The sequence below is a fragment of the Hippopotamus amphibius genome, chromosome 9 (genome assembly GCF_030028045.1).
Source record: "Hippopotamus amphibius kiboko isolate mHipAmp2 chromosome 9, mHipAmp2.hap2, whole genome shotgun sequence".
Classification (NCBI taxonomy): domain Eukaryota; kingdom Metazoa; phylum Chordata; class Mammalia; order Artiodactyla; family Hippopotamidae; genus Hippopotamus; species Hippopotamus amphibius.
The window spans coordinates 122511441-122530861 of NC_080194.1; the positions used below are offsets into that span (position 1 = coordinate 122511441).

General features: G+C 60.5%; 2 protein-coding genes across 3 annotated transcripts; one reads left to right on the top strand and one right to left on the bottom strand.

Moving 5' to 3' along the window:
* The first annotated feature begins 1653 nt into the window (after positions 1 to 1653).
* Positions 1654 to 5966, top strand: SYNGR3 (synaptogyrin 3). Its single transcript, XM_057749767.1, has 4 exons — positions 1654 to 1901; positions 3800 to 4037; positions 4263 to 4405; positions 4492 to 5966. The coding sequence occupies exons 1-4, from the start codon at positions 1803 to 1805 to the stop codon at positions 4699 to 4701; spliced, it is 690 nt and encodes a 229-aa protein (XP_057605750.1). The 5' UTR covers positions 1654 to 1802; the 3' UTR covers positions 4702 to 5966.
* Positions 5967 to 7490: 1524 nt separating this feature from the next.
* ZNF598 (zinc finger protein 598, E3 ubiquitin ligase) lies at positions 7491 to 19300 on the bottom strand. Of its 2 annotated transcripts, none has more exons than XM_057695248.1 (12): positions 19013 to 19300; positions 13881 to 13993; positions 13049 to 13178; positions 12438 to 12649; positions 12142 to 12359; positions 11506 to 11614; positions 10669 to 10877; positions 10392 to 10476; positions 9513 to 10285; positions 8816 to 8966; positions 8556 to 8706; positions 7491 to 8466 (listed from the first exon to the last, which is right to left on the bottom strand). In XM_057695248.1, exons 1-12 carry the CDS (start codon positions 19229 to 19231, stop codon positions 8113 to 8115), a joined length of 2724 nt encoding a protein of 907 aa, XP_057551231.1. In that variant the 5' UTR covers positions 19232 to 19300; the 3' UTR covers positions 7491 to 8112. The 2 variants fall into 2 exon arrangements, with proteins under 2 accessions (XP_057551231.1, XP_057551230.1); XM_057695247.1 differs by having other exon boundaries at positions 11497 to 11614.
* Positions 19301 to 19421: the final 121 nt, after the last annotated feature.

Sequence of the window (19421 nt, forward strand, 5' to 3'; positions counted from 1 at the left end):
TGGTTCAAGGGAAAGTTCTAGCTCAAGCTGTTAGCATGGAGACTAAGCGAGTGAACAGAACAAGGAGAAGAGCCCCAGGATCACACCCTGGGACCCCTAAAGCTCAAAGGTCACAGATGGCACAAGAGTAGGGAACCAGAAAGAGATCACAAGAAAAGGTCCATAAAGTAGGAGGAACAGGAGGAAAGGGTGACTTCAGAAGTGTTCCTAGGATGATGGAGACAGGATGGCAGTGCCTGAAGTGCCCCTGGGACTAAAGGGAGCAGTGACAGTTGGAGGGGAAATGGGCTCAGGAATGAAACATGTTTAGGCACTGATGTAAACGATCAACTAAAAGGGGAATGAATGATGCATGAGACAGAGGAAACTGTCACTGACAGGTGAGAAGTGATGGGATTGGATGCACAGTGTCATGGATGGCATTTCTGGCCACATCTGCCCTGGCACAGTAGGGGCCTGGATTTGAATCCCAGCTCTTCACTTTCTGTGATCAAGGAACTCAACCAGCCCAACCAGTCTGCCTTTTTTTTTTTTAATTTGGTGACACCGTGCAGCGCGATGTTAGTTTCCTGACCAGGGATTGAACTCAGACCACAGCAGTGAAAGCGCGAGTTCTAACCACTGGACAGCCAAGGGAATTCCCACCTGCCTATTTACCATCTGAAGAATGGCAGGAAAACAGTCCCTGCCTCCACAGGTTGTGGTGAAACGCCTGGCCCTGTAATTGCTCAACAAATGCAGACTTTCCTCAACATCGTAGACAGAAACAGGAGTCATCTGGGCCCCTGCCAGGCTGGCTTGGAACATGAAAGAAGGGACCCTGTGTAACCTGGGGCTGGGCCACCTGTGGAAAAGACCCAGCAGGAGTGCAGGGCAGCTAGGCACCTGCTCTGCCAAACTCTCCATCTCTGATGCTTCTCCCTGGTCCTTGACCCAAAACTAAATATGTCAGCCGAAAGTGAGTTGGGGAGACCCAGGAGTGTGGAGGGCTCAGTGAACATCCTCAGAATGACAGGAATGACAACATCCAGCCAGAGGAAAAGAGCAGAGATGCCCAAACTCCCACTTATGTGGGCATCTGGGCTCTGCCTGCATGGACAAGTGCCCCTGAAGGCAGAGGCCATTCTCCCTCCCTGTTAGGCAGGCTAGAATCCCCTGAAGGAGAAGCCAGGGTGCAGTGGTAAGTCATGGGAAAGGCCCCATAACCTCTCTCTGGTCTACAGGGACCAGGGGCAGGAAGCTGGGTTCCTTTCCCCTGAGGGCTGGGGGAGACGCTGGAGCCCTTGGGCCTGTTACCTACCTACACACTCAGGAAAGGGCCCTGTTTAGAGCAGCGCGGTTATGTCGGTCTGTCCAACCACGTGGCTACAGCAAGGGCTGAGCCCAGTGTTTTCCATCTGCCCTGCTGACTCCTGACTACTTGTGAGGGGACTTGGGATACTCAGCCCCTTGACCCCGCCTCCTGATGGGGCTCTGGCGGGTGGTCTCCATCTCAGGCCCTGGTCCTGCGGTAAGAGTGGGGCCGGGGCGGGGGGGGGGGGGGGAGGTGGGTGGGGCGGAGGGAGGTGAGGGCTCCAGCCCTGAGCTCGTGGACCAGAGGTGGGGTGCGGGCTCGGTCCCGCCCCGCGCGCCCCCGCCGCGGCCGGCGCGCGCTCCCGAAAGGCGGCGACGGCAGAGGCACCACTGGCAGCATCGGCGGCATCGGCGGCAGCAGCAGCAGCCCCGGGCGGCCTCGGGCGGGGCCGGCCCGACGGACAAACGGACAGAGGGCGCCGGGGACTCACGGCCCGCTCGGGCTGGCCATGGAGGGAGCTTCGTTCGGCGCAGGACGCGCGGGGGCCGCCCTGGATCCTGTGAGCTTCGCGCGGCGGCCCCAGACCCTGCTGCGGGTCGCGTCCTGGGTGAGTGGCCCCGGCCCCAGCCCACGCCCCGATACCCCGTCCCACCTCGCCTTGCCTCCCTCATCCCTATCATCTGCCCCTCGCCCCTGCCCCTCGCCCCCATCCTCATCCTCGCCGGCCCCTCCCCCGCCGGCCGCAGGTTGGGGTGACGTCACTGGGCTGGGTGCGCCCACCTGCGGGCGGGGGAGGGGCTGGCGGCGACAGCCGGGGACCTTGAGAGGTCACCGCCCGCCGCACCCACCTCCCAATTCTTCCTTAGGTCTAATTCAATCCCCTTCCTCAACCTCGCTCTATTTTTTCCTGTGCTCTCGTCCTGGAAGCGGGCACAGGGGTAGGGACGGGATTCGCGGAGGGGCTTGAGCGCTCAGCCTCAGCACGAGGAGGGGCTACCGGAGACGAGAGAATCAGGCAGAGCCTCCCCCCCTGCTTCTGCACGCACATCCTCCCAGCTCCTTCGAAGGGAGCTGGCCCTTCCCAAGCCCCTCAGTTGCAACTGTGAGTTAGGGGTGGGGTGCTCTGGGATTCCTCTGAGCGGGGCAACTAGAAGGGGCTCTGCGCTGGGAGGACTTCCTGGAGGTGGTGTGGGAGAGGCAGATTTGGAGGTTCCTGGGGCAACACTAAAACCAGTGGCCTACTCCTCCTTTCCATTCCTCCAGGCAGAAGAGATGGAAGGTGGAATGCTGAGTTCTGGGTTTTGTCCACCTGGTGGCGGCTTGTGGTGGCACCTACTCACCTGTCTTCCAGGAGGGTGGTGCCCAGGGTGGGGCAGGGCCCCTTGGGTGGAGTGACTCTGGCCAGACCAGGAAGTAGGGATTCTACGTTCTGGTCCCAGTTCTGACCCGACTTGTGTGGACCAATCTGGGGGTACGTGTCCCTATCTTGCATCTTGGTTTTCCTCTTGACTAAGTCTCTAGGAGCTGGGGCTGGAAAGGAGAGAAATGAAGTTGAAATTGGATGTATTTTTTTTTAGAAACACAGGGCTGCCCAGAGCTCAAAGAGCAGCATCTGGTTTGAAAGGACTGTGGTCTACCTCCTTTGCCTTCCAGCCCTCGTGGGCACAGGGCACTGAGGTTTGACTGAACCCAAGAGGTCGACGGTGTTGCCTTTTAAGCCCAATAGCATATGGATGGTATTAATTAATCACAGTCATGTGGGGTCATCATCCCTGGAGGGCCCACAAAGCAGGACGCTGGGTGGGCATTAGTCCTGTCCCCAACACCCAACGCCCGGTGAGTTGTGCCTGCTACATTTGGAATGCTAGAAAATGAGGCTGCACAGCTCCCAAATGCTGAGGGTGGGTTCCACTCAGGTCCTGGCTGACAACTCTGTGCAGCTGTCCCCCTGCTGCACCACCCCCCATGCTCCCGCCCCTCTGGCCTGACTCCACATCTACTTCCCCCAGCCCTGCTGACTCAAGCCTGGGAATCACTGGTCCAGGTGAAAGCTCCTGTGGGCCATAGGGGACGCTACGGGCTCCACAAGGTACAGAGGACCCAGCTTAAATGTCAGCCCTCAGTCTTATCAACCATTCGACCCTGGACAAGTCACTTCACTTGTTGGGGCCCCGACTTCCCCATCTACAAAGAGGATAAGAACAGTGACACTCTTATGGTTGTTTGGGAGGATTCCATGAGCAAAGGCATGTAGCCATTTGAAGCACAGTGCCTGGGCACAGTAGATGCTCACTAAATGGTCTGTTTTGTCTATAGTTACTAAACTTGAGGTAGGTATTAAGGGAGGGGGTCTCCAAAGACCCCCACCCAGAGATGGATCCTGTGCTGCAGGGGAACGCACAGACACGCCTGAGGGCGTGAGCACTCATGGTGGGCTAGGAGACCTCGGGCCTCGGCTGGGAAGAGGCCATCACAGGGCCCCTGAGCGCCTCCCACCGCCCACAGGTGTTCTCCATTGCCGTCTTCGGGCCCATAATCAACGAGGGCTACGTGAACGCCGACAGTGGCCCGGAGCTGCGCTGCGTCTTCAACGGCAACGCAGGCGCCTGCCGCTTCGGCGTTGCGCTCGGCCTCGGGGCCTTCCTCGCCTGCGCCGCCTTCCTGCTGCTCGACATGCGCTTCCAGCAGATCAGCAGCGTCCGCGACCGTCGCCGCGCGGTGCTGCTGGACCTGGGCTTCTCAGGTGGGCGGGGCCGGGAGGGCGGGACCTGGGAGCGCGCGTGGCTTCTCTGGTGGGCGGGGCCAGAGGGAGCGCGTGGAGATTCTCAGCCGATTGCCGCAGGACCGGTCCGGGCGGGGCGGGGCGGGGCGGGGCGGGGCCTCAGTCTGCGGATTCTCCTTCCCTGCTTGGTTGGGCTGGGCGCCGCGGTGGAGTGCGGCTTAACCCGCCCTTCCCGACCGCCGGCAGGGCTCTGGTCCTTCCTGTGGTTCGTGGGCTTCTGTTTCCTCACCAACCAGTGGCAGCGCACGGCGCCTGGGCCGGGCGCGACGCAGGCAGGAGACGCGGCGCGGGCCGCCATCGCCTTCAGCTTCTTCTCCATCCTCAGCTGGGTGAGTGCAGCCGGTGGCTGACAGGGGCAGGGACCCGGGCAGATCGGGGCAAGGCTGGCTCTGGCTGACCCCGGACTCCCCCTCAGGTGGCGCTTACCGTGAAGGCCCTGCAGCGGTTCCGTCTGGGCACCGACATGTCGCTCTTTGCCACCGAACAGCTGGGTGCTGGGGCGGGCCAGACCTACCCAGGCTACCCGGTGGGCAGCGGTGTGGAGGGCACCGAGACCTACCAGAGCCCACCCTTCACCGAGACCCTGGACACCAGCCCCAAAGGGTACCAGGTTCCTGCCTACTAGTGGCCTGCAGTCCCAGACCAAGGCGCAAAGGCTGCCCCACCAATGCAGGGTCCAAGGCCTCCTGGGACCTCCCTCAGGTCCTCCTGGCCCAGCAGCAGGGTGTGGATGCTGTGGGCCATCTAGGGCCAAGAGAAGTTAACCTCCAGGGTGCCTGGGCTGTGCCCAAGTTCCTCCGGTCCTTTTAGTCCCTAGTCCAGGGCCAGAGGTCCTGAGGAGGGGACAGCACAGTCCTGGGCACGTGTCCTCCAGTCTCCAGTGGACCAGCCTAGGCAGGGGGCCATTCCCCTCATGAGCCAGCCAGCTGGGGCTCACTTGTCCACTCTGGGGTCAGGGGTCCAGCTGCCCTCCAAAGCCAGGTGCAGGAGTTGCCCTGGACTGGGGGTGACCAGGAGAAGGGACATTGCCCTCTCCCCATGGCCTGGCAAGTGTGTCCACTGTTCCCCATCCCCTGTGCCTCTGGGTAGTGGTGGTCCTTGCTCTGTCCTGGTGGTTCACCCTGTAGGGCCAGGTGCTCTGTCTGGAGCCTCCCACCATTTCCTTTCACAGGCGCACTAGAGTAGCCCGGCCCTGTCGATGTTGTGATTGTGGTCAAGTATTCAGGTTTCACCTCGTAGTTCTCCACAAGCAGCCCCTCTGTCTGTGGCCCCAGCTCCAGCCCTTACCTGCCTCGGCCTAGGCCCCTGCTGGGGTGCAGGCAGCTCTGGCCAGGAAAGCACAGCATGGCTGTAGGCCTGGGCATCAGTCCTCTCCCAGTCCTTCAGTAAGACCTTGCTGGGGAGGCTCCAGACAGCTGGGTGCCCTGCAAGAGACGCCCCCCACGAGGAGAGAGGCCTAGAGATTCCACCTGTCCACCCTGCCCTGGAGACGGCCATTCCCTACAAACCCCTTTACCTTGGCTCCCTGGACTAGTCCCTCAAATCCCCACGTTGCACCCCATCTTAAGGCCCAGCCCAAGGTTGGGGGTCCCTCTGCATAGCTGAGTACTCATGCATCGCTCGAAGCTGGCTTTTCACATTAAGTCAATACCAAATGTGGTTGCCACACTTCATTCTTACAGACAGATGCCTCCCTCTGGAGTTGCAGTTGAGTGACAACCCTGTACATTGTAGCATAGACCAATTATTTGTGGATATTTAAGTGAACATGTTTACAATTTTTGTATATATGGATCTTTCCCTCCCTCTTCTGAAAGAACAATCCGTGATTGTGTATTTTCAGTGTCCCATGTCCAACTGCAACTTCTTTACAATAAAGACTGTAAATGAATTTACTTGTGACACTCTTGGAATCATTTCTACTCCTGCCCCTCCAGTGCCAGAGGTCGGGACCTGAGGAGCACCATGGCCCAGAATCCAGAAAGGGACAGGGAGGTGGAGACCAGGCTGACACCAGCGTTCTGAGAGCTTTGGGGAAAGCAGTCGTGATTTCTCCAAATGTCCCCTTCCTACTGCCTTCTGTTCCTGGGACCCCCCACCATGTGTACCATGCTGCGTCCAGAGCCACATTCCATGGCCAATGCCCCTTTGGAGATTTCCCCAGCTTGGTCTTGTTTAACTTTTGAATTTGTCTATTTGGATTTTTATCTCATTTACTTTTTCACTTCTATGATTTCTTATTGGTTAACAACCTCCTAATTGAATGAAAAAGTTAAGAGCTGGAGCTGGCATGCTGGCTTGGCCACGTTCAGGCTTGGTCTTTCTGGGCAAGTTTCTCAGCTTGTCTCTACCTCAGGCTCCCTGTTCTCCCAGGAGAATAGCAGTTCCCATCATCAAAGGTGCAGTAAGGGGTAATGTAAATGTGTGTAAAGAGCTCAGAGCAGTGCTTGTCACACAGCAAGCACCGCTAAGTGTTGCCTGGTATCGTTAATGGTTCTTGTTTCTTTAAAAATCGGTATTTTCAATATTGTTAATGAGATAGCCCATCTTCCAGGTTACTCTTCGAGGGTGTTGGTTGTGCTCAGGTCTGCAAAGAGGACATCAGCTATGAGGGGCTTCTCTGGTGTGGTGGGGAATGCAGGTGGCCTGTAGGCAGCCCCATGGAGAGTGAAGAGGGTGAAGGCTCTGTCACTTAGTGGACCCCAAGCATGGCCATCACCCAGGAATTTGCCCCAGTCTCAGCACCAGTCAGGCAGGCCCTCGGCTTCAGGTCAGCAGTGCCTATGCAGCTGTGTGGCTCTGGCCCGGCCCCAACGGCAGGCCACATCCCCTTCATCACCTTGGGGTACCCACTTCTGCTTCTTTTAGAAAAACATGTCTGTTTCTTCTCATCTAAGGATGTTGCCTTACTTGGATGTAGCTATGAGTTTAGACCTTTTTTCCTATTTATATATGTTTGTGCCTGAAAGGGGAGATGTCAGTTGGTGTCTGGTTCCTTTCCAAAATACTGGATCCAAATAATTAAGAGCAAATTATTTTCTTTCAGTATTTCAGATGTGCTCTGTACTGTTTCTAAATTGTTCTTGTTGGAATTTAGTAGCTCTTTCGCTGGTCTCTGGATGTAAACCTTGAGTCTGTGTGACCCCCAGGTTCTGGAAGGACAGTTTTCCTGGGTCCACAGTATAGGTCAAGCATGGCTATCTCTACTCCTGGAAGGCCTGGACGGCGCTCAGCCTTCAGGACCGGGGCCTAGGGTTGGCTGCTTCTTCCTGTGAGCAAAGCCTGGCTGCCCAGCTCTCCCCACAGGGCTTCCCCACCCCAGCACTCACTGGTGACCACCTGAGCTGCAGTGTCTGACAACTCTGAGTGGGTGACCCAGAAGGCAGAGAAGCTCAGAATACCAGCTATGTGCGTTATTGCAAAATAAATTTATTTGAAGATAAACTGTCTTATAAAAGGTCAGAGGCAATTTGAGATCCCAGATTCAGCTAGTCTCGTAAAAAGATTCAACTTCAAGTAGCACGATTTCGTGTCTGCTTTTAATCCTGAACATTCTTGAATCACAAAACAGCCAACTTTTATACAACACACTCAACATCTGACTCCAGCGCCTGTGGCCCCACAGCTCAGGGACCAGGGTGCTGCAGCCCACAGGCTCAAGAGGTCCCAGATCAGGCGACCATGGCCACCAGCTCTGACAGCACACATAGGTCCTGGCATCCCGGCCCATCTCTCTCAGGCACCTTCCAAAAGCATGAGAACATAAACCCAGACCAGCCTGCTGCTGAGGCAAGGGTCTCTCTCCAGTTCCCAGAAGAGAACCAGATGGACTCCTGCATGATGGTGTGCTGACAGGACAGGGCGGGCCTTCCTGGTGATCTCTGGCGGGCCAGCCAGCTGAAGCTCTGAGCAGGTGGCCTCACCAGGGCCTCACCTGGCTACCTGGCTGCCTGGCAGCCCAGGGGGAGGAGGAGGGAGAAAGGAGACTCATGGGTGAGGCAGCTCCTGCCTGAGCCGGCGGGAGCTACATCCGGAGCTACGTGAGGATCCTGGTGATGGCCTGCAGGGAGGGGAAGTCGTCGTCCCGGGCAGCGTGCAGCGCCTGGTGGCTGCTGACATCACCGTGTGCAAGCACCTGCTGGCAGGTGGGGCACACGCAGCAGTCCAGGCCTGCCTGCTGGGTGCTGACCTGCCACGCGCTCTTCTTATTCTTCTTGGCCTTGGTGCCGGGAGGCCTCTCACGGCCTCGGAAGTCCGTGTGTGCAGACAGCAGCTCCTGCTGTTTGACTGTGTCAGGCAGGAGCACCAGCAGTTCATTGAAGATCTTCTGGAAGTTCTCCCCAAGCAGGTCCCGGCAGCTCTTGTAATACTGGGCTGCGGAGATCACGCCCTGCCATCCAGACCCAGACCCAGTCACACCTGGCCCAGGCCTGGGCCCCAGGTGGCCGGGCTCACCCCCCACACCTCCACCTGCCTGACCTGTCTGAACTCCCCCGAGTGGCTCTTGAACTTGCTGAAGCGGGCCTCGTCGCTCTGCAGGAAGTCCTTGATGGACTGGATGAGCTGCAGGTTCCTTTCCCGGAAGTTCTCGGGGACCAGGTAGCCCCGTGGCACAGGTGTTGGCCTGGTTCTGGAATCGGGAGATGGGGAGGAGGTGGAGGCTTCAGCCACTGGGGTGGCGCACAGTGAGGGCACTCTCCCCACAGGGGCATGAGGCCAGGTGGCCCACCCACACTTACGCTTTCGTGGTGGTTGTAGTGCTAGGGACACAGGCCGGGTGGGGGCTAGGCGGAAGGCCAGAGAAGCCGGGGGGCGGCTTGCTGACGGGCGGCACCAGACCCGGCGGAGGTGCAGGTGGAGTGCTCTTCAGGAGCACCACGGTGTTGAAGCCTGAAGGGTGTGGGGGGCGCATGGGAAGATCCCAGGACGTGACCCTCGCTGGCCAGACACAGCCAGGCCCTGGTCCCCAACTTCCCATAAGCTGCCCACCTCACCAGAGTCAGGGTCAGGCTTTGTTCACAACTGCACATCCCCCGCAGAGCAGGCCCCTCCTCCACAGAGCAGGCCCAGGGCCTAATGATGCCAAGAGCCAGCATGCATGCTGTGCTCCCTCGTGGCAAACCCTGGCCTAAATTAACTCATCTGCCCTCATCTCAAGAGGGTGGTAGGACTTCCCCGATTTACGGTGAGGAAAAGGATGCAGAGAAGTTGTGGGGCGGACCAAGGTCATGCTGCTCACAGATGTGGAGCCTGCATCTAGAGTTGGCTGCCAGGCTTCCGAGGCAGCCGGAAGTCACTGCACTGGCTCATCTCGCCCCACCTCCACATGAACCACCTCAGGCTGTGCTCCTCTTGGGCCTGGGAGCTCCAGCCTGACTCTACTATCCTGGCCCCTTCCCAGACACCTAAAAGCAGGCCTGAGCCAGACATACATACCTGGAGGTGGGGGCATCCTGGGTGGGCAGGGGCCGCAGAGCGCTGGGAAGTCTTCCTGGGGTGTGGGGCAGGGGAGGGGCCCCAGGGGCCTCGGGAGCCCAGGGGGTTCCTTGGGGGTGCTCCGCGCTGGGACCAGCCCCTCTGTGTGTCCGTTGACGATGACAGCAGCTGGCCCCTCAGATCTGCCAGTGGGGGCCGTGAGGGCCTGCTCAGCCCCAGGGGGCCCATCTTTGTCAGGGGCCAGTGGCGGAGATGAGGCACCTGACTTCTCAGAGCCCACCTTCTTCTTCTTGCCAACCTTGGTGAAGGTCTGGGTGGAGGCCGCGGCCAGCAAGGAGGAGACGGCGACCGTCGTGGGCACGCTCCGCAGCTCCTGAGTGGTGAGGCCGCAGCGGCCGTCCTCCTCCTCCTCCTCCTCTGCAGGGGGCAGTCCGCCCTTTTTGCCACCCTTGCCTCCCTTCCCAGCCTTCCTGGGGGGCTGGCTTCCCCCAGTGGCAGACTGGGCCCCTTGGATCGGATGCACCACCTTCTTGCTGCCACTGCTGTTCCAGGCAGAGATGAGGCTGGTGGGGGCAGTGCTGGGCTTAGAGGCAGAGGACACCAGGGCAGGAAAGTCTTCCTCCTGGAAAGTGCTCCTGCCTCTGGCAGGGACAGAGTAGACCAGAGCCAGCCCCACGGGGCCTGGGGCAGCTGCCGCAGAACAGGAAGAAGCGGAGGCACAGAGACTTGGGAAGTCTTCGTCCTTGAGCTTCGAAGTGGGGGGCGGGAGAGCGCTGCGCCCAGGGAGGGGAGAGGAGTCATCGGCCTGCGGGCCCAGCCTGCTCCGTACCCACCCTCCATCCACCCTCTGTAGAAGCCCCGGTTCATGCACGTGTGTACCTTGGAAGTGTGGCTCCTGCAGCCGGGCTGGTTGCTGGGAAGGCCTCTTGGCTCACAGGACCATTTGTCGAGGCTTCCCTGGGGCCTAGAAGACACAAAAGAGCCCTAGGTCAGGGCTGACCAACGCTGAGGGGCAGGATCAGGCCCTGCGCTGTGGGGCGACTGGAAAGCACGCGGGTCCTCATCAGCCTTGTGGGTCCGGGCATCACGCTGGTCAGGAGCCTGCCTCCCACCTCGCAGGCCAGAGCAGAGCTGCCTGCAGGGAAGGCCCACTTACCTGGGCCTTCGCCCTGAGTCCGGGGCGGGCGCCGGGGGCCCCGGGCCTCCTCAGGACCCCGCACCCCGGCCTCCTCCTTCCTGGGCCTGCCGCCCTCCTCCCGGTCCTCGCTCCTGCGCATCTCCTGCTGCTGCTGCTGCTGCTGCTGCTGCTGCTGTGCGGCCACCGAGGCCCGGATGGCAGCTGCCACTTCTCGGTCCTCTTCTTCCCTGGGATGGGGAGGCCTTCAGGCTGGGCAAGGCCCAGGACTATAGTGACATGCAGGGCGAGGGACCGGGGAGGGGCCGAAGAGGGGCCTTGCCTCTGGGGGAGCCTGGACACCAGGAGGCATTGGCCAGGAGCCAGCAGAGCCAGTGCCAGCCCAGCCTCCCTGGCCAGGAGAGGGCGCTGTGGAGGCAGCAGGACCATCCACCTGCCAGCCTCAAGCTTGGGCTCCCTGGACAGCACCTGGCCCAGGTCTCTGGGGTAGCATCTGGGGTCCACAAGTCCCTTGATCCAGCCCAACCATTGGGGGCAGCCCAGCCTGAGTCCATGCCTGCCATGCTGGGGCTTCACAGCACAACTGCACTGAACCCCCAATGACCCAAGCCCCCCTCACCACCCTAATCTGCAGGATCCTGGTGCCTTTGGCTAAAACGAGGTGAAAGAAGAGGAAACCTCACTGATGACACCAAGCAGACCCTCTCGCCATGTGCAGGACATCAGAGGCCAGAAAGCCAAAGTCTCCTGACCCCGGTGCCTGTCCCCAGCCCAGCTGTTGGCCACTGCCACTGCCTCAGGGGTGGTGCCAGGAGAACGTAAATCCTGGTGGCTCGCAAATCCTCCCACCTCTTGTACCTCCAGCTTCCTCGGCGGCTCTGCTGGGCTCCGCGACCGCTGGCCCGGCCTGTGCGGCCCTGGCGGTTGTACCTGTCCAACTCCTCGTAGTCCTCACCACTGACGACCCCTGTGGCCAGCATACAGCCCGTCATGGGCCCAGGCCAGACTGAGGCCGGTGCTCCGGCTTAGACAGCAGAGGCCTCCCCGCCCACCACAGCGCCTGAACCCAGGGGATGGGTGAAGACACCTCTCAGGGTTCACAGCGGCCCTGGGCCTTAACCTAGGTGCCAGGTCAGAGCAAGAACTGGGCTGGGAGAGGGGTCTCAGCTTGCTGGCCCCACAGTCCCAGGAAGGACTCACACGCAACAGGCACCCAGTAATCCTCCTGACCCAGGAAAGAGTCCCAGGGACCCCAGAACAGCAGATCCGAGACCCCTTGGGAGCCAGTGGAGTGAAGAGCTCGCTGTCCCAGCATGCTCAGGCACCTGGGGCTCCTCGATGGGCCGGGGGAAGCAGGCTCGATGGGTGTGTCCCTTGTCCCCGCTGACACATAAGGGGTCAGATCAGGACCTGGGTCTGAGGCCTCCAGAGCAGGGCTCCGCAGTGTGAGCCCTGCCTTGCAGGGCCAGGCAGGAGTCTCGGGGCCCCGCTCACCCTCGTTCCGGCGCGAGTGCCGTGGCGTGTAGCTGAACTGCAGGTCAATCTGGCGGTTCTGGCGGGCCTCGGCGCGGCTCCGACTGTGGCAGGCCATCCTGTGCGCCTTGAGGTCGATCTCCGTGCGGAATGCGTGGGTAAACTGCTCGGTGCTGCAGCGGCCCTCCTCACACAGGAAGTGCTTTTCTCGGAAGTGCTCGCGCAAATATGTGTAGTCGCTGCCGGGGACCGGGTGTCAGCAGGGGCCCACGCCAGGCCCGCTCAGGCGTCCCGGGGTCACGTGAGCCTGCACCCACCTGTAGTAGTCCTGGGCCCCATCTGAGTCGCAGAAGTGGCAGAAGTAGTGGTCACGACGCAGGTGCTTGAGCAGCTCGTCATTGTCCAGGTAGCGCTCATCACAGAACTTGCAGAGCGGGTGCCCGCGGTGCGACGTGTCATCGGGGTCCCCCTGCATGCGGTGCCGAGCCAGGTCCTTGCGCGAGTACCACTTGCGCTCGTACGTGAAGATCTGCAGGGAATGGGGGGCTGGGCACAGGGTGTGGGCTCCCCGGCCTCCCACCCTTTTCCACAGCCTGACAATGCAGTGGGAGCCTGGTGGCATCAGTTCTGCCCCAGTGCCCTGGACACCAGCAGCCTGGTGGGCCCATAGAGTTACTGGGAGGCCCTCCCTGCCTGGGATCCTGCACCTGATTGTCCCCGCAGGGCCCTGTGAGGTGGGAGAGCTGGGGATGCTGGGGAACCCCTGGGGGAATGTGGCCTGTCCAGGGCCAGAGGCAGCAACAAGTCCCTCACAGCTGTCTGGCCGAGCAATGCATGCCAGCCTCTACTGGGCCTGGCCTCCACCCACCTCCACCAGGTGCTCCCTGGATGCCCAAGCTGCAGGCGGGTGCCGTGGGACGGAGCTCACCTTGAGGTGTTTGAGGCACAGCTTGCAGCAGAATAGCTCATGCTGCTTCCGCATATGCTGCTCCAGGTCCCCAAAGAGGCCAAAAGGCGGCAGCTCAGGACAGCGTGGGCACTCGTGCTGCAGCAGCTGCCTAGGGGGACACCAAGAGCCACCCGCCCCCCGCCGAGGGCACTCAGCGTCGCTGTCCGGAGGGAGCACTCGAACCTCCCTGCAGCCCCTCACTCCATGCCCCTGCAGATGCCCTGGGAGCAGGAGCCCTGGGAGTGGGCACTCCCACCGCCCATGTGCTTCATCGCTCTGATCACTGAGCCAGATGGTGCTGGGCCCAGGCCCTGAGCTGAACAAGGCCAAAGGGCGGGGCGGGGTTCACGATCCAGGATACTGACCCCTGCATCAGATGGACATGATGACTGAGCCCACACAACGGCCTGAGCCAGGAGGCTGCCCCCTCACCTGGAAGATGAGGACCACCCCCAAAGCAACCGCACCCCTTTGTAGGGTTTTTCCGCCATAGGTTACGAGCTTGACTTGCAGGAGCTCCCGTGCACCTCAAAGAGTCCCAGAAAGCAGGCGCTGTGTCCTTTCCCTGAATTCACCCCTCCCCCCCATCTCTACCACTGCCCCAGAAGGAGAGCTGTGAGCGTGCCCTGTTACAAGAGAGAAAACCAACGACAGGAGCCAGCCACCTGGCCGTGACGTCTTTACCACACCAGTACCCCCACCCCCAAGGGATGTGAGGAGTACTGGAAGGGACGGGGATGTGTCGGCTCCCCACCTCCCACAGAGCGCCCCACAGACCCTCAGAAACCCAGGCTGAGAATTCCTCTCTCACCTGTACAAGGCAAACACTTTTCCATCAGCAAAGTAGATGTCATACTTCTTCTCGTGCTGCAGCTGGTGGATAGGGATTGTGGCGAAGGCAGGAAGCTTCTTCCCAAAGACCACCTAAAACCGAAAGCAAAAGGGCCTGGTGAGCAGGGCCGTGGACGCCCTCTGGAGGACTTGTCGGGCTGAGGAGTAAGGGAGGCACTCAGGGCCCCTCCTGAAAGGCAGGTCGAAGCAGGCAGCACCCTGTGCCAGCCTGGGCAGGCCCGGGCCCCTCTCCTCACCTGCAGCCCACCCACCTCCGGCTGCCAGGACAGGGATGCAGCAGCTGGCCTTGCCACCAGGGGGCAGCCAGCTCCCCACGCATCCACAGCCAGGCAAACCGGGGCTTAATCACATGGGTGTTGAGCATAGGATGTCTTTCACTGGGAGAAAGGAGAGACACAGTCCAAGGAGCAGCTAAGGAAACAGTGAATGCTATCAGGCCAGACTGCATCAGGTGACCATGCGTCAAGGCCTGGCCACCCTCTACCCACCCATGATGCTTCCACGATGCCACAGGAGAGGGGCTCCCCCACACAGGAGTCAGTCATGGCCCTTGGCCATTCTTGGCCAGCTTCCTGCCTGTTAACTGGGCTGTCTGGGAGTGCCAAACAGACAAGCTGGGGTGCTAGACGAGGAAACCTCTGCAGCCTGGCTGCTTCTCAGGTCTCCAGCACTCACAGGTAAAGCCTGCTGGGCCTGGCCCAGAATCCTGCTCTGCCCCTCCACAGACCCTTGTCCCAGAGCCCCCAGCCTGGCCCCCAGTGCCCCCTTACAGGCTCAGGCCTGCCCCCTGAGCCAACAAGGGCACTGCTCCCTCTAGGGCTCCCTCGTCCTCCAGTCCCCCTTTCTCTCTGCCCCTCCCCCTTGAGGAAGACCACACTGACCCACCTCCTCTCTGTGCCCCTTTCCGATCCACCACTGTCCCCCCAGCCTGGAGCTGGCCGCCTGCCTCAGCTCAGAGTCCTCACCAGCATACCGGGGGGCAGGGAATACAGCCTCACCTTGGGAAAGGCCACATCAAGATCACCCTGTTATATTTAGACCCAGTCAGGGAGGATGTCTGGGACCAGGATGGCCATGAACTTGGGGAAGTATAGGACTAGCTGGGGAGAGTGGGTGGTTACACCATCGCCAACAGCAGGGTGGGGGCTGTGGGGGAGGAGATGGGGAGCTCAGCCTCTACTTTTGAGGATATGCTTGGGGGCGTGGAGAGCAGGCTGACAACCAAGCCTGCCCCCCCGCCCAGCTCCCACAGAAGCCCAAGGGAGGCATCATGGTCCAGCCACACCCATTCTGGAGGGCTGGCGGTGGGGGGGAGATGAGCAGCACCCCAACAGACCTTTCTACCCCTTGTCACCATGTCTGGCAAAGATGAACGTGGATGCCCACCCCCGCCGCTGGCCACACACTGAGTGCATCTCATCCCAGTTGCACCCCTGTGACCTATCTTCACCGGGTAGCCTTGGCTCTGCCTGCAAAGGGTCACCCTGCCCTGCCTTTCTCTGCAGGTCCTGAAGGGACATGGGGAAGGTCCCTGAGCCTCACACTGGCCTCTTCTCATGGGATCTGCCCTCCTGGAGCAGGCCCACGCCCAGCCCTGCCTCCCAACCACTCCCAAGGGTGCCTTTCCAGCGCAGACCCCAGTTCCTGCCCTGGGATAGACGTCTGCAGTCACAGGGCCATGAACCACTCAGGATGCTGCTGGAGGAGCACAGAATACAAGGAACTAACCACTGGGACCTGGCACCTAGATCCTCAGCCCTCGACCCTAAAGCTGCCAAAAAGCATCCAAGCTCGACAGACTCAGCAGCGGAACGACTTCCCTCCCCAGAGAAACCTGTGCCAGGAGGGTTCCCCCACCCCGTCACCACCACCACCACCCATCACCAGGCACCCTCCTTTCAGAGGTCTGCTCTGATCCAGCACGGGTGGTGTCTCTCCTTGGGCTGTGAGCACCCTTGCCGTGGACTGAGTCAGCTTGGGTGGGGTGTCTGTCCCTCCTGAGCAGCCTGGTGGGGCAGCCCAGGCTGGGCATACCTGAGCCAGGCCAGAAGGGGGACACTGGGTTGGCTCAGGAAGGGGCTGGAACCACAGAAGAGGCTTGGGAAAGGAAAGTGTTCATTTGAGAATGAGGGTGAGCAGGTTTGGGTGGGATGTAGAAATGCTAACTGCCCCTCAAAAACAGGCTGGGTCCAGGACTGGGCCCCCCAGGCCTGTACCAGACGATGGGACAGCAGTGCAGCCTGGAATGGCCAATGTCCCTGCCCTCAGTAGAGGGTGAGGTGAGCAGCAAGACTGAATGGATAGAAGAGGATGAGGGTGTGGTGCCTGGCCAGGGATGGGCAGGAACCCACCAGGGATCCAACCAGCATGGTCCGAGACCCACCCACCCTGGTGATCACCCTGATGGGAGGGGATCACAGGTCCAAGGACAGAGCTACAGGTCAGGCCAGGCCTAGATACTTGAGGATGGGCTATCCTGGGCAGCCCCTGGGTGGGCCAGGTAGTAAATGACCAAGGGAGAAAGGGTGCCCCTGGGTGACCCCCAGAAGATCAGCCCCTGAGGAGAGGGGGGTGGGGGCGAGAGCCCCCTGGAACTCCCCCACTACAGGGGTTTCTGCCTGGGGCCTTGCTGCTCCCCACGCCCAGAGGATGGGGATGGGTGTCAGCAGTGACCAGTGTGAGAGCGGCTGGATGGGGCACCCGAGGAGCCAGATGGGGACGAGCAGGTCCTCTCAGAGGCAGGCCAGGACCAGGCTGCTGGAGAGGCGCAGGAACAACAGAAGTGCATGACCCGAGTCAGCAGGTTCCACCTCCTGACCTGCCTTCAGCCTCCGCTCCCTCTTCCTGCCTATGAAATGGGGCAGTGGGGCTGTACCATGCGGCCTTCAGGGCCTCTCCTAGCACAGACACATCCCGCTTTGTACAGCAGCCCCAACAGGCCTCTTCAACATCACTGGGGATCAGGGCAAGATGGAAAGCAAGACAAGAATTGTCTTTCAGAAGAAAAGAGCCTGTGGGAAAGATATGACCAGGGAAGAGGGGACAGGAACCTGGAACTTGATATCAGTATCAGCCAGCATGCCCTCAAGACCAATGTTGCCTCTGCCCATCAGCTAAGAGCCTGCCTTGGCCTCCATCCTGAGCACCTGCCAGGCAATCTAAGTGATGTGGCTCCTTGTCTGACCAGCAGCTGCAGGGCTGCCCCCCGAGCCAGCACAGGGAGGCACCAGGTCAAGATGTAGGAGTTAACCAGCAAATGGAGCTGGACTGTCCCGCAAAGCATCTTGGCAGGCTTTCCTCCCAATTTTTTACAAAGACTTAGTCCCATAAAGGAGGAAGAGGAAAGGCAAGGTTCAAGGGTTAGGGGCTGCTGTGGGATTTCCTAGCAGGCAAGGGACACAGGATGTATTCATAGGACAGTGCGGGCCTCAGCATGGGAACAGGAGGAATAAGGGGGAGTTTCAAGTTCAAGAATGGGAGGGAAGCAGGATGAATGGAGAGGAGCATCATCTTCCCAAACTTCCCAGAACACCCTCCTGCTGCCTAGCAACTCAGAGCAGGCCTGAGAGGAAGGCCAGGCTCTGCCAGGGCACCTGATGCCAAGCCACACCCTAGCTGGAGCCAGCTGACAGCTCATGTCCACCCCCATGCCACAGAGCACTTGGAGGGTGTGGGACCCACAAGAAATGAGAGAGGCCAGATGCTAGCTATAGCAGCTACATATAGGTATCTACTTACTTCCTCAGTGAGACCTGCAGTGCCCAGGGCCGGGGACTCTGCTGCGCCTGCCTAGCTGCCTGCCTGCTTGCCAGCCTGGAAGGAAGATACAGATGTGCTGGGAAACCTGGCCATTCAAGAGTTACGTCATATCACGCAAGACTGGTCGGCAAGGCAGGCTCTGGCAAAGCTGGGAGGCGCCTTCTGACTAAGTCACAGACCCAAGGTTTCCCCAACTGCTCCTGCACCCCAGATCTCTCCCAGGTCCGGGTCCATCTCTGTCCACCCCTTTATAGACTGACAGCATCTCCAAGTGTCTTTTTGGGATAGGGCACAGAGCAGATGCCCACAGAGTACTCATAGGATTACAGCATTTCCTTGACTCCTTTAACATAAAAGTCTACTTTTAAAACAAAGTGAAAATAGGATGTCGTTCCTGCATCACTTCCAGGAAGAAGAAAGTCAGACTCCCTGGCAGATGTCACTAGCCCAAGCTTTCCATGAATAAACCAGGGGAATGTCACAACTCTGGAAGTAAACAGATCTTGAAGCACAGCAAACCAAGGGAGCTCCAGCTAGGTGCTCCCAGCAGCTGGCATTGCAGGGAAGGCGGGGGGAAAGCTCCGTGGTGCCCTCTGACCTCACCAGAGCTTCCAAGTCTGGATAGTCAGAAACTCCCTCCTCCCTGCTCTGGAGCTGAGTCCCCCAGCTGGAACTGGCAAGGAGGAAAACTTCGTTTAACACTTTTATCCCCACCCACCAAACACCCTGAGACTTCAGGGGTTCTGCCTTCCCCTCTGGTGGAGTGATCTGAGTACAACCATCATTTAATAGATGATAATGCCAGTCTCAGAAGGAGTTTGCTCAGCGTCACCCGGAGAGACCCAGAAACACAACCAGGCTGGAAATGCCCAGATTGACCCTCTGCTTCCAGGACAGATTGCTTCTGAAGGTGCCCACTTACGCTGTTCCCTCTACCGGAATGGAGACCCCTGAGGAATAACCTCCCAAAGAGGAGCGGGTCGAGGAGCTCCTGCTCTGATCATGCCCCTTCCTGTGGCCAAGCAGGAATTCCCGGGGCTCAGAAGGAAAACCCCCATGCTCTGTCCCCACAAGGACCGCTGCCTCTTCAAATCAGCTCGGCCACCTCCTGCCTCTCGCCCCCAGACGGCCCATAGTAGGCCCCACGATGGGGACCCCGCCCCGGGTGGCCCCGCCAGGCCTCTCTTTTGGAAGCCGGCGCCACCAGGCCTGTGGCCGGACACCAGGAAAGCAAAGTCCCCTTCCGGCCGCCGGGTGCCCCACCGCCCCGCCCGGCCGCGCCCCCGCGCCCGCCCGGGGACCCCGACACGCGGCCCTGCCGGCGCGGCTTACCTGGCGCAGCTCCTCGCGGCACACAGCGCAGTAGCGCTGTTCGCACAGCACCCGCATCTTGGTGGAGCAGCGGTAGCACACGGGGTGGTCGCAGCGGCCCAGCGCCGTGGCCTCCAGGTCCCCGCAGCACAGCACGCAGCTCCCGCCGCCCCGCTCGGGTGCCGCCGCCGCCGCCTCCAGGGCCGCGCGCCGCCCCTCCGGGCCCACCAACTCCGCCATGGTCCGGGATCCGGCCCTCTCCCGGCCGGCGCGGCGCGGCGCGGCGCGGCACGGCCTGGCTCTCGGCGGGCCCGCCCCTTCCGGGACGACGACACCGTCCCGCCCAGCAACGGCCCCGCCCGGCGGAAGTGCGCCCACGACTTCCGCCTCAGCGAGGCGCCGGCTAGAGCAGCGCCACCGGCAGCGGGCC

Coding starts and splice junctions, on each gene's coding strand:
- SYNGR3 (XM_057749767.1), top strand. CDS start 1,803: ATGGAGGGAGCTTCGTTCGGCGCAGGACGCGCGGGGGCCGCCCTGGAT. Junction 1,902..3,799: donor TGCTGCGGGTCGCGTCCTGG/GTGAGTGGCCCC, acceptor CACCGCCCACAG/GTGTTCTCCATTGCCGTCTT. Junction 4,406..4,491: donor TCTTCTCCATCCTCAGCTGG/GTGAGTGCAGCC, acceptor ACTCCCCCTCAG/GTGGCGCTTACCGTGAAGGC.
- ZNF598 (XM_057695247.1), bottom strand. CDS start 19,231: ATGGCGGAGTTGGTGGGCCCGGAGGGGCGGCGCGCGGCCCTGGAGGCG. Junction 12,650..13,048: donor TGTGCCTCAAACACCTCAAG/GTGAGCTCCGTC, acceptor CATTCCCTGCAG/ATCTTCACGTACGAGCGCAA. Junction 11,615..12,141: donor GCACTCGCGCCGGAACGAGG/GTGAGCGGGGCC, acceptor TGCTGGCCACAG/GGGTCGTCAGTGGTGAGGAC.